The 12462-nt window shown below is 49.2% G+C and overlaps 1 protein-coding gene across 2 annotated transcripts in view; it reads left to right on the top strand.

Moving 5' to 3' along the window:
- Nucleotides 1-12462, top strand: part of LONP1 (lon peptidase 1, mitochondrial) — a 52328-nt gene that overhangs the window by 37389 nt on the left and 2477 nt on the right. The window contains exons 11-17 of one of the 2 annotated variants that reach the window (XR_005223318.2): nt 313-400; nt 6293-6415; nt 7086-7202; nt 7493-7633; nt 7721-7886; nt 9131-9339; nt 10966-12151. Coding sequence is in view for 1 of the 2 variants with exons in the window: in XM_007059628.4 (XP_007059690.3) it covers nt 313-400; nt 6293-6415; nt 7086-7202; nt 7493-7633; nt 7721-7886; nt 9131-9339 (844 nt within the window). In the remaining variant the exon portion in view is untranslated. The remainder of the gene's footprint in view (nt 1-312; nt 401-6292; nt 6416-7085; nt 7203-7492; nt 7634-7720; nt 7887-9130; nt 9340-10965; nt 12152-12462) is intronic. The other variant, XM_007059628.4, reaches the window with a different exon arrangement.

Genomic DNA, 12462 nt, shown 5'->3' with positions numbered 1-12462 from the left:
ACAGGCTTCCTATCTTAGAATCATAGAACATTAGGGTTGGAAGAGACCTCAGGAGGTCATCTAGTCCAGTCCCCTGTTCAAAGCAGGACCAACACCCACTAAATCATCCCAGCCAGGGCTTTGTCAGGCTGGGCCTTAAAAACCTCTAAGGACGGTGAAGGAACATAATATGGACACCGTGTAGAATCAAGCACATAGGTTTATTATGCACAGCTACCTCTTAAGCAGATTATTCCCTCAACTGCATGATATGTTATCTGATATGTGCACTATCCTATCTATCTTCCATGAATATGGTCTCTCATAAAACAGGAGGACGTACGTTGGAGCAATGCCAGGGAAAATAATCCAGTGCCTAAAAAAGACCAAGACAGAAAACCCCCTGATCCTGATCGATGAGGTGATGTATTGATCTTTCTCCTGGCTCTTTCCCAGGCTACAGGGAAACTCCAAGGGTAACTTTTCCAAATTTCCAAAGTCCTTTTGACTTTCAGTGCAGTTTGGGCTCCTAAGTCACTTAGGCACTGAGACAGTTAAACCAAATGGCAGACTCCCTTCCCACCCTGATATTCTATGATTCTATGACTCTGCATAGGGGGTGAATGGGCACAAAACCCCAATTTTCCTTCTGGCCCTAGTGGGGTGTGGGGGGGAGGAATTCCTCTAGGTTGGATTTAAGGCAGTGGCATGAGGGGTAAGAAGCTTAATTTCATAGAATCACAGAATATCAGGGTTGGAAGGGACCTCAGGAGGTCATCTAGTCCAACCCCCTGCTCAAAGCAGGACCAATCCCTAGCTGAATCATAGAATCACAGAATATCAGGGTTGGAAGGGACCTCAGAAGGTCATCTAGTCCAACCCCCTGCTCGAAGCAGGACCAAGTCCCAGTTAAATCATCCCAGCCAGGGCTTTGTCAAGCCTGACCTTAAAAACCTCTAAGGAAGGAGATTCTACCACCTCCCTAGGTAACGCATTCCAGTGTTTCACCACCCTCTTAGTGAAAAAGTTTTTCCTAATATCCAATCTAAACCTCCCCCACTGCAACTTGAGACCATTACTCCTCGTTCTGTCATCTGCTACCGTTGAGAACAGTCTAGAGCCATCCTCTTTGGAACCCCCTTTCAGGTAGTTGAAAGCAGCTATCAAATCCCCCCTCATTCTTCTCTTCTGTAGACTAAACAATCCCAGCTCCCTCAGCCTCTCCTCATAAGTCATGTGTTCTAGACCCCTAATCATTTTTGTTGCCCTTCGCTGGACTCTCTCCAATTTATCCACATCCTTCTTGTAGTGTGGGGCCCAAAACTGGACACAGTACTCCAGATGAGGCCTCACCAGTGTCGAATAGAGGGGAACGATCACGTCCCTCGATCTGCTCGCTATGCCCCTACTTATACATCCCAAAATGCCATTGGCCTTTTTGGCAACAAGGGCACACTGCTGACTCATATCCAGCTTGTCGTCCACTGTCACCCCTCGGTCCTTTTCCGCAGAACTGCTGCCTAGCCATTCGGTCCCTAGTCTGTAGCGGTGCATTGGATTCTTCCGTCCTAAGTGCAGGACCCTGCACTTATCCTTATTGAACCTCATCAGATTTCTTTTGGCCCAATCCTCCAATTTGTCTAGGTCCTTCTGTATCCTATCCCTCCCCTCCAGCGTATCTACCACTCCTCCCAGTTTAGTATCATCCGCAAATTTGCTAAGAGTGCAATCCACACCATCCTCCAGATCATTTATGAAGATATTGAACAAAACCGGCCCCAGGACCGACCCCTGGGGCACTCCACTTGACACCGGCTGCCAACTAGACATGGAGCCATTGATCATTACCCGTTGAGCCCGACAATCTAGCCAACTTTCTACCCACCTTATAGTGCATTCATCCAGCCCATACTTCCTTAACTTGCTGACAAGAATACTGTGGGAGACCGTGTCAAAAGCTTTGCTAAAGTCAAGAAACAATACATCCACTGCTTTCCCTTCATCCACAGAACCAGTAATCTCATCATAAAAGGCGATTAGATTAGTCAGGCATGACCTTCCCTTGGTGAATCCATGCTGGCTTTCCTCTCATGCAAGTGCTTCAGGATTGATTCTTTGAGGACCTGCTCCATGATTTTTCCAGGGACTGAGGTGAGGCTGACTGGCCTGTAGTTCCCAGGATCCTCCTTCTTCCCTTTTTTAAAGATTGGCACTACATTAGCCTTTTTCCAGTCATCTGGGACTTCCCCCGTTCGCCACGAGTTTTCAAAGATAATGGCCAATGGCTCTGCAATCACAGCCGCCAATTCCTTCAGCACTCTCGGATGCAACTCGTCCGGCCCCATGGACTTGTGCACGTCCAGCTTTTCTAAATAGTCCCTAACCACCTCTATCTCCACAGAGGGCTGCCCATCTTTTCCCCATTTTGTGATGCCCAGCGCAGCAGTCTGGGAGCTGACCTTGTTAGTGAAAACAGAGGCAAAAAAAGCATTGAGTACATTAGCTTTTTCCACATCCTCTGTCACTAGGTTGCCTCCCTCATTCAGTAAGGGGCCCACACTTTCCTTGGCTTTCTTCTTGTTGCCAACATACCTGAAGAAACCCTTCTTCTTACTCTTGACATCTCTTGCTAGCTGCAGCTCCAGGTGCGATTTGGCCCTCCTGATGTCATTCCTACATGCCCGAGCAATATTTTTATACTCTTCCCTGGTCATATGTCCAACCTTCCACTTCTTGTAAGCTGCTTTTTTATGTTTAAGATCCGCTAGGATTTCATCGTTAAACCAAGCTGGTCGCCTGCCATATTTACTATTCTTTTGACTCATCGGGATGGTTTGTCCCTGTAACCTCAACAGGGATTCCTTGAAATACAGCCAGCTCTCCTGGACTCCTTTTCCCTTCATGTTAGTCCCCCAGGGGATCCTACCCATCCGTTCCCTGAGGGAGTCGAAGTCTGCTTTCCTGAAGTCCAGGGTCCGTATCCTGCTGCTTACCTTTCTTCCCTGCGTCAGGATCCTGAACTCAACCAACTCATGGTCACTGCCTCCCAGATTCCCATCCACTTTTGCTTCCCCCACTAATTCTACCCGGTTTGTGAGCAGCAGGTCAAGAAAAGCGCCCCCCCCTAGTTGGCTCCTCTAGCACTTGCGCCAGGAAATTGTCCCCTACGCTTTCCAAAAACTTCCTGGATTGTCTATGCACCGCTGTATTGCTCTCCCAGCAGATATCAGGAAAATTAAAGTCACCCATGAGAATCAGGGCGTGCGATCTAGTAGCTTCCGTGAGCTGCCGGAAGAAAGCCTCATCTACCTCATCCCCCCGGTCCGGTGGTCTATAGCAGACTCCCACCACTACATCACTCTTGTTGCACACACTTCTAAACTTAATCCATAGACACTCAGGTTTTTCTACAGTTTCGTACCGGAGCTCTGAGCAGTCATACTGCTCCCTTACATACAGTGCTACTCCACCACCTTTTCTGCCCTGCCTGTCCTTCCTGAACAGTTTATAACCATCCATGACAGTGCTCCAGTCATGTGAGTTATCCCACCAAGTCTCTGTTATTCCGATCACGTCATAGTTCCTTGACATCACCAGGACCTCCAGTTCTCCCTGCTTGTTTCCAAGGCTTTGTGCATTCGTATATAAGCACTTGAGATAACCTGTTGATCGCCCCTCATTCCCAGTATGAGGCAGGAGCCCTCCCCTCACAGACATTCCTGCCTGTGCTTCCTCCCGGTATCCCGCTTTCCCACTTATCTCAGGGCTTTGGTCTCCTTCCCCCGGTGAACCTAGTTTAAAGCCCTCCTCACTAGGTTAGCCAGCCTGCTCGCAAAGATGCTCTTCCCTCTCTTCGTAAGATGGAGCCCATCTCTGCCCAGCACTCCTCCTTCATGGAACACCATCCCATGGTCAAAGAATCCAAAGCCTTCTCTCCGACACCACCTGCGTAGCCATTCGTTGACTTCCACGATTCGACGGTCCCTACCCAGGCCTTTTCCTTCCACGGGGAGGATGGACGAGAACACCACTTGCGCCTCCAACTCCTTTATCCTTCTTCCCAGAGCCACGTAGTCCGCAGTGATCCGCTCAAGGTCATTCTTGGCAGTATCATTGGTGCCCACGTGGAGAAGCAGGAAGGGGTAGCGATCCGAGGGCTTGATGAGTCTCGGCAGTCTCTCCGTCACATCGCGAATCTTAGCCCCCGGCAAGCAGCAGACTTCTCGGTTTTCCTGGTCAGGGCGGCAGATAGATGACTCAGTCCCCCGGAGGAGAGAGTCCCCGACCACCACCACCCGCCTCCTCCTCTTGGGAGTGGTGGTCGTGGAACCCCCAACCTCAGGACATCGCATCTCATGCCTTCCAACCAGCGGAGTCTCCTTCTGCTTTCTCCCCCCAGACATATCATCTGGTCCACTCTCCGCAATGGTACCTGTGGAGAGAACATGAAAGCGGTTAGTTACCTGTGTCTGTGTTACTGGAACCCGGACATTCCGCTTTCTTCCTCTGGAGGTCACATGTTGCCAAGCTTCTTCACTGGCCTCTTGGCTCCTCTGTGCAACCTGCTCTATATCTTTAGAGCTTTGTGCCCCTAAAAGCATATCCTGAGTTTTGTCCAGAAAATCCTCAGTTTCTCGTATGCAACGCAGGGTCGTTATCTGTTGCTCCAGACCTTCAATCTTCTCTTCCAATATGGAGACCAGCTTGCACTTTGTACAGACAAAGTCGCTTCTGTCCTGTGGAAGAAAGACAAACATAGCACATCCAGTGCAGGTCACAACAGCTGAACCCCCCCCTTCCATATCACCTTCCTACTATGAGCTTCCTCAGAGCAGTTTGCAAGATGTAAGCCTCACTGGGCTCACTCCAGGCTAACTCCCAGGCAAACTTCTGCTGTGAGCTGCTCTGCTGTCCCGCGCTGCGCCGCCGCTCAGCTGGTTCGCGAAGCTCTGGCTATTTTTAAACAGCCAGGCTTCCCTGACACAAACAAACAGACAGCCCTAATGCCCGCCCCCTGCAGGCTAGCAGCCAATCAGGCACTCACTCAGGCTCTCACACTGCCCTCCCAGCAAACACACGCTCAGATACTTACTCAGCAAACAAACACACACTCGGATACTTACCAGTCCCAGGCAAACTCCTGCTGTGAGCTGCTCTGCCAGCTAGGGCTTTGTCAAGCCTGACCTTAAAAATTTCAAAGGACGGAGATTCCACCACCTCCCTAGGTAACACATTCCAGTGCTTCAGCACCCTCCTAGTGAAAGTTTTTCCTAATATCCAACCTAAATCTCCCCCACTGCAACTTGAGACCATTACTCCTCGTTCTGTCATCTGCTACCACTGAGAACAGTCTAGATCCATCCTCTTTGGAACCCCCTTTCAGTTAGTTGAAAGCAGCTATCAAATCCCCTCCTCATTCTTCTCTTCCGCAGACTAAACAATCCCAGTTCCCTCAGCCTCTCCTCATAAGTCATGTGTTCCAGACCCCTAATCATTTTTGTTGTCCTCCGCTGGACGCTTTCCAGTTTTTTCAAATCCTTCTTGTAGTGTGGGGCCCAAAACTGGACATAGATCACATCCCTTGATCTGCTGGCAATGCCCCTACTTATACATCCCAAAATGCCATTGGCCTTCTTGGCAACAAGGGCACACTGTTGACTCATATCCAGCTTCTTGTCCACTGTAACCCCTAGGTCCTTTTCTGCAGAACTGTCACCATCTGTGCTGATCCTGATTCACAGGCAGTTATAGGACTCTGGGCTGTCAACCCAACACTTTCCACTAGCATGAAAAAATATTTCAAGAAGGCAAACCGTGCATAAAGTTGCAGTATAATAAAGTCAAGATAAAATCATCACTGACCCTGACACAATTTCAGATGGTGTTGATGACAAGTCTTGCACTTGGCAGTGTGATGTTGCATTAGTCCATAAAAGCAGACACTTCTTTCAAAGAAAGATACAGGGCTGCTGTAAGCAGCCGCTCTTGATCTGCTGCTGTCACACGTTTTGATTCCTCGACACTTTAGAAGCCAATGTGGGTCACCTCTGTACAACTTTTGTCCTGTGAGTACTAACAACCACCCCATTTCTTGCCAAGCATGCTAGTTCCTAGAGGCCATGGGGACAGGGTGCTGCTGCGTGGGTGCACCTGAGTAAGGCGGTCTTTGTGAAGAAGCACGCTCTGGTGGAGCAGGGGTGTGAAACAGCTGCTCGTCATGAACAAATGCACTCAAATCTTTGCAGTAAAAATGAATCCTGGTAAGAAGCTTTTCATGCTACTACATTTTCTTAAATTCTTCTGTCACTTGTAGGTGGATAAAATTGGGCGAGGCTATCAAGGTGACCCATCCTCAGCCCTTCTAGAGCTGCTGGACCCAGAACAGAACTCTAACTTCTTGGATCATTACCTTGATGTTCCTGTCGATTTATCAAAGGTATCGTTCCATTGGGTGTTTAAGATGGAAGTTTACAAATATATTTAGATGCCCCAGCCATTAAAACCGCTGAGGATTCAGTGAGCAAGGTGGTAGGATAGAACACACTCCCTGTGCCCAGGGAGATGTAATTGAGACACGGGGGCGTTCCACGTAAGTCTTTTTAACTGGAGTTGATTGCAGGTCCAAACCTATACACACTGTACTGAAAACGTTCCATTCCTATGGGCGCCTGAGCCTTGGATTGGGAGCCAGCTGTATGCTGCTGTCGTAGCATCATCTGCCAGCTAGTGAGCATGGGGCCTTCTCTTCCACTTCTAATTGGCCAAAGCGGGGCTTGCTCTCTGCGACAGGATGCCAGTGCCCTGCCTACGTAATTGCTTTCCGAATTGCTGCAAGGGAGACTTTCAGTGTGGATGTTCATCTGGGTTTCTTCCACATGCTGCTGCTGAGGTCCCTGTTCTCTAGTTACAGTGGCAAATGCCACTTCCCCATGGTCACATCAGAGCATTCTGACTTCCCACTCTATGACTAATTGACTTGGGGCCAGAGAACAGCTTGCTCTGGAATCTGACTTCCCAACAGTAGGGGGATAGAACTTGAGGTTAGAGTAAAGTGAAGCAGCATGCCCATGAGAAACACCTAACCAGGCTTGTCTTATCATATTCAGGTGCTCTTTATTTGTACCGCCAATGTGACAGACACCATCCCAGAGCCGTTGCGGGACAGAATGGAAATGATCAATGTGTCAGGATATGTCGCACAAGAGAAACTTGCAATTGCAGAGGTGAGAAGCTACCTCACTAACGAACCATTAGGTGCTGCTGTGCACAGACTGCATCAAATGAAAGAAAATGGTATTTTAGCAGCGTAAACCTGCTCTGCACAACCAGTCAACTTGAGTGCAGTGTTCAAGGGAACAGGTCCAAAAGAGACCTGCACTCCCAACTGGATATCCACTGGAGACAAGTCCTAGGCATGTCTAGAAAGCATTCGTTGATCAGAATGAAGTTGGGTGAAATGGGATGACCAAGCATTCAGTTGTGGGGAGAACACATGGTGGTTGATTTCTTTCAGAGGTATTTGGTCCCTCAAGCACGTGTCCTGAGTGGTTTGGATGAAACCAAGACCAAGATCTCATCAGATGTGCTGACTGTTCTCATCAAGCAGTACTGCAGGGAGAGTGGAGTGAGGAACCTGCAGAAGCAGGTGGAGAAGGTGAGGGTGCTGTGAATGTCAAGTTCCTCCTCTGTGTGCTTTCTGCCTTGGCAGCTTTCTGCAGTAACTAATCACTCTCTTGCACAGGTATTAAGGAAATCTGCCTATAAGATTGTCAGTGGAGAAGCAGACACAGTTGAGGTAACCCCTGAAAACTTGCAGGACTTCGTTGGCAAGCCCATCTTCACTGTGGATCGGATGTATGACCTCACTCCTCCTGGAGTGGTGATGGGCCTGGCCTGGACAGCTATGGGTAAGATGCAGCTGCAGCAGAATCAATGGGGGATTAGCAAGGTGGGCATTTGTCATGGGTGCTCATGCTTCCAGGAGAAACTCACTTCCTTTTCGCCAGTTAGGCAGAGTTACTGGTGCTGAATGGGGAGCAGCAGCTGGGGAGCTGAATTACTGCTCCTCTGAAGTTTCCATGCCTTTTTTCTGAAAGCAGCTGTGCAGGAGCGGAAGTAAAATGTCCCCTCTTGGTCCAATGGGAGAACCTTATTAGCATTACTGAAACTCCCTCCTGTGGCTAGTTTAGCCCCTGACTTGTTCTCTGCTGAAAGCTGATATCAGATCCCTCTTGGGTTCAAGCCAGTGTGCTTCTTCTCCAAGGCTTCATATTGTGGGAGGGACTAATTCTGAATGTAAAGACTTTTGTAGGTGTGCATACATAAGCCCGTTATCTTCCAGCAGCACGATGTGCTACCTAGGTACACAAGGATGGTGCACCATGGCATATGGACTGTGTCTCACTTGCTTCCTGGTTTGAGTGCAAGTAGCATGTGCTGGCCCTCTTGCCTCATCTGAAGACTGCTGCTGCACACTAGTGTTCTGTCAGAGAGGGTTCCTGATAACCCAGAGCGCTTTGTTATGTTCGGGGGAAAATATTCACCAAAATGAATATGGAGTGGTGGGCACAAGCTGCTTCTGGGAGCCAGAATGTTTCTGTTTCTGCCCTAGTGTATTCCCTGATGGACAGCGGGTTATGGAACTGAAGCTCCTAGAAGGGCTAAGCAGGAAAAGTCAGTAAGATCGTGAGGGTGGTGTGGAGGTGCTTAAATATCTGTAGGATTGAAAAGCAGGGCTGTCTGGACCCGTCCAAGTGGCGTGAATTCTTCAGAGGAAAATGCAGGCAGTATCTGTGTAGTAACAGGTTTCAAATAGGCCTGATGGGTTCAACAAGTAAATGGTTTTGTTCAGAAAAGCGTTTTAGAATAAAGCACTTTGAGATTGTAAGGGAAGCAATGTGTACCCATCAGACCTTTTTCCTGTTGGCTCCAAAATACCGGAGAGCACTGCTCGGAATGCTGTTTGCATTGGGGAGGAATTGCAAGTGTTCTGGTGGCTTACTGGGTCCGATTGAACTGCTGACTGGGACTGTCGTTAAAGTGTCCGTGTGATTTTTTTTTTTTTTTAACTAATGTATCCACCCAATTAACAGCACACTAGTCTGGTTCTTGTTGGACTTTTCTAAAGATTTCTATATTCTTTTTTTTATAGGAGGTTCCACTCTATTTATTGAAACGTCCCTGCGGCGACCCAAAGACAAGGAAAACAAGGATGGGTCCCTTGAAATAACAGGCCAACTGGGAGATGTGATGAAGGAGAGCGCCAAAATAGCTTACACATTTGCTCGAGCTTTCCTGATGCAGAAGGAACCCACCAATGACTTTCTGGTGACCTCCCACATCCACTTGCATGTGCCCGAGGTAAAGAGACCCTGGGTCCATGGGGGCTGTATAAGGACCTAGACAGGTGGAGCTGGCATGCTGAGGTAGAGCCTCTTAGCCCAGTTGCATGCACTGTGTAGAAAACCTGCTTTCAGCAGCAATACCTGAGTAAATTAAAAGATGACATTTTTCCTGGCAACTCCGGAAGATATTCACATGACCTTTGCTGCCAGCTCCTTTCCTCAGCAAGCACATGGCGAGGTGATACTATGCACACTGCTCTTTAGCCGGGATCTTGGAGCACTTTTTGAGGCAGTATTGCCCCTGTTGGGTAGATGGGGAAACCCAGGCACAGAAGTGAAATGACTTCCACTTTGTATAAGTGGTAGCCTGAGAACTAGGAGACCCGGGTTCAATTCCCTGCTCCACCGGAGTCCCTGGGAAAGTGAGCTGGGCAAGGTCACATTGGTAAAACTTCCATCCTCATAGGCCTCTAACTCACACTAGGTATGTGTACGCTGCCCGCAGCAGCGAGCCTCCCCGCCTGGGTGACAGACTCAGACTTGCGGGACTCACGCTAGCTGGCTTAGAACTAGCTGTGTAGACGTTGCAGCACAGGCTGGAGTGCAGGGAAGGGTATGGGTTGCAGAGCCCCAGCTTCAGCCTGAGCCAGAACCTCATTGTGCCCTCTACACAGCTGATTTTAGTGGGTTAGCGCAAGTCCTGCTGGCCAGAGTCTGTTGATCCAGGCTGGGAGGCTCACTGCCACAGGCTGTGTAGATGTTCCTTAGTGTTACCCTGTGTCTCTGCCTTGCTCCCAGTCTGCACAGTGGGGATAATAGCACTTCCTACCTCCAAGGCAGGCTGTGAAGATAGCAGGAGGCGCACAGATACTATGGTAATGGGGCCAGGACCATGCTTGAGAGAGAAGATACTTATGCTATCCTCAGACCCTGAGCTCTGCTTGCAAACTGCAAGATTTAACCCAGGAACAAGGTGTGCACTGTCTCTTTGGAGGCAGTGAACTTAATAGCTGTGAGTGTCCAGTGAGAGGGACTAGACACTGCAGGGAGACAGGCCTGGGAAACTCTGGGACTGCGGTTCACTGAATGTTACCTGCAAGACAAGGTTTGCACTGGTTTCAGAGTCTTGAGGAGTTGGCTGGTGAGGCAGACAGACTGGGATGGCCAGGAGCTGTCTCACAGTCGAGGCTCCAGCAAAGCTCTCTTGCTAAGGCAGAGAGATAACATGGTTCTGGTTGCTCTGAGGAGAGTGTCACACAAGGACACTCAAAAAGACTAGCTTCAATACGGGGGGGAAAAAACACTGACTGCACACCACTTACCACCCCCACTGGAACCCATACAGAATATCATCAAACAGTTACAGCCCATACTTGATGGGGATTGCATCGTGAAAGAAATCTTTCCTGAACCCCTTCTTCTAGCCTTCAAACAACCCAACTCCAGCCTGCCGACTGACCACTTGTAGGCAATTCCACAGATGTGCCTCAGTCTGCAATGTCAGCTTTCCACGACGGTCCACATGTGTCTGAGCCTGTTGGGCCACATGTCCACTTGCATCCAGGTGGTCCAGTTTGCGCCTTCTCCTTCTTCAGATGTAGCTCAGGACAGTTAACCACTCTGCCCTGCATTCTCTGTACAGGTTGATTCGCCTTCCTCCACCAGTTCTGGAGTCCTTGCACTGGTGACATCCCCACAATGGACCTGTTTGCAACAAGCGAAAACTGGAAGTGTTGCCTGTTCTGCTCTTGGAGGGGATGCCTTTCACTGCAGCTAACAATCGACTGCTGTATGCCTTCCCTTCTCTTCCAGTCATTCCCCAGGTCATCGCTAAGCTCAAGGCAGATCAAGCCAGACTCATCCTGATTACCCTGGCATGACCAAGACAGTGCCGGTTCTCAGATCTCCTTGCTGTCAGTCCAGCCTCCCATGCTGCTTCTCCTCCATCCTGACGACCTCAGACGGACCACAGCTACATCTGGTGATCAGCTCTGTTCACCTTCTGGCATGGCTGAACAAGGGGGAAGAGTGTTGTTCAGAGGCTCTCCAACAGGTCCTACTTAACAGCAGGAAGTCTTTCACTAGGACGGCCTACTTAGTGAAGTGGAAGAGGATTTTGGTGTGTTTTGGAACCCGTCCAACAGTGACTTTCATCCAGGACATCTTAGAGTACCTGCTGCACCTTCAGAAATTAGGCTTAGCACTTGGCAGCAATATCCACGTTTCATCCCCCTATCCAAGGGAAATCGGTTTTCTCCAACACTATGATGATGATATTTCTAAAAGGATTTCTTCACCTGCATCCTCTGGTCGGAGAGCCTGTCCCCTTGTGGGGTCTGGACATGGTTTTAACAGCGCTGATGAGGCCTCCATTTGAGCCTCTTGCTTCCTGTCCACTGCCCCTCTTGTCTGAGAAAACTGCATTCTTGATAGCCATCACCATTGCCAGGAGGCTGGGTGAGTTGCAGGCCCTGATGGTGTGGCCTCCTTACACGCAGTTCTCCAGGGATAAGGTAATGCTTTAGCCACACCCAAAGTGGTCTCCCAGTTTCTTCTGAACAAGGCTGAATATTTGCCTGTGTTCTTCCCTAAGCCACTTTCCTCCCCAGAGGAACAGCGCCTCCATATGTTAGATGGTGCCTCTAGCCTTTTATCTGAACAGAACTGAATTGTTTCATGCTTCACCTCACAGACCACATGAAGGGACAAGTGTTCTCTGCACAGACCATCTCTAGGGGAATAACATCTTGTATCAGGACTGTGTATGAGATAGCATCGGCAACGTCTCCTCAGCAGATACGGACCCCTTCGATGAGAGCACAGGCAATGTCAGTAGCCTTCCTTAATGATATTTCCATTATTATACATCTGTAGGGCGGCCACATGGTCGTCCATAGATATGTTTTACGGACCATTATGCTATCACTGCATCTTCCAGAGGAGATGCTAGGGTTGGAAGAGTGGTCCTGCGATGCTTACTCTGATAGACACCAAGCCCCACCTCTACACGGATACCGCTTGTGAATCACCTACTTGGAATAGACAGCACGTAGCAATGGTTAACTTACTGTAACCGTGGCTCTTTGAGATACCATGCAGACGTGTATTCCATGACCCACGCGCCATCCCTTCTGCATTG

This window comes from Chelonia mydas, chromosome 25, assembly GCF_015237465.2.
Source record: "Chelonia mydas isolate rCheMyd1 chromosome 25, rCheMyd1.pri.v2, whole genome shotgun sequence".
NCBI lineage: Eukaryota > Metazoa > Chordata > Testudines > Cheloniidae > Chelonia > Chelonia mydas.
Note: the sequence above shows the minus strand (reverse complement) of the source record. Positions and strands in the feature narration are given on the sequence as shown.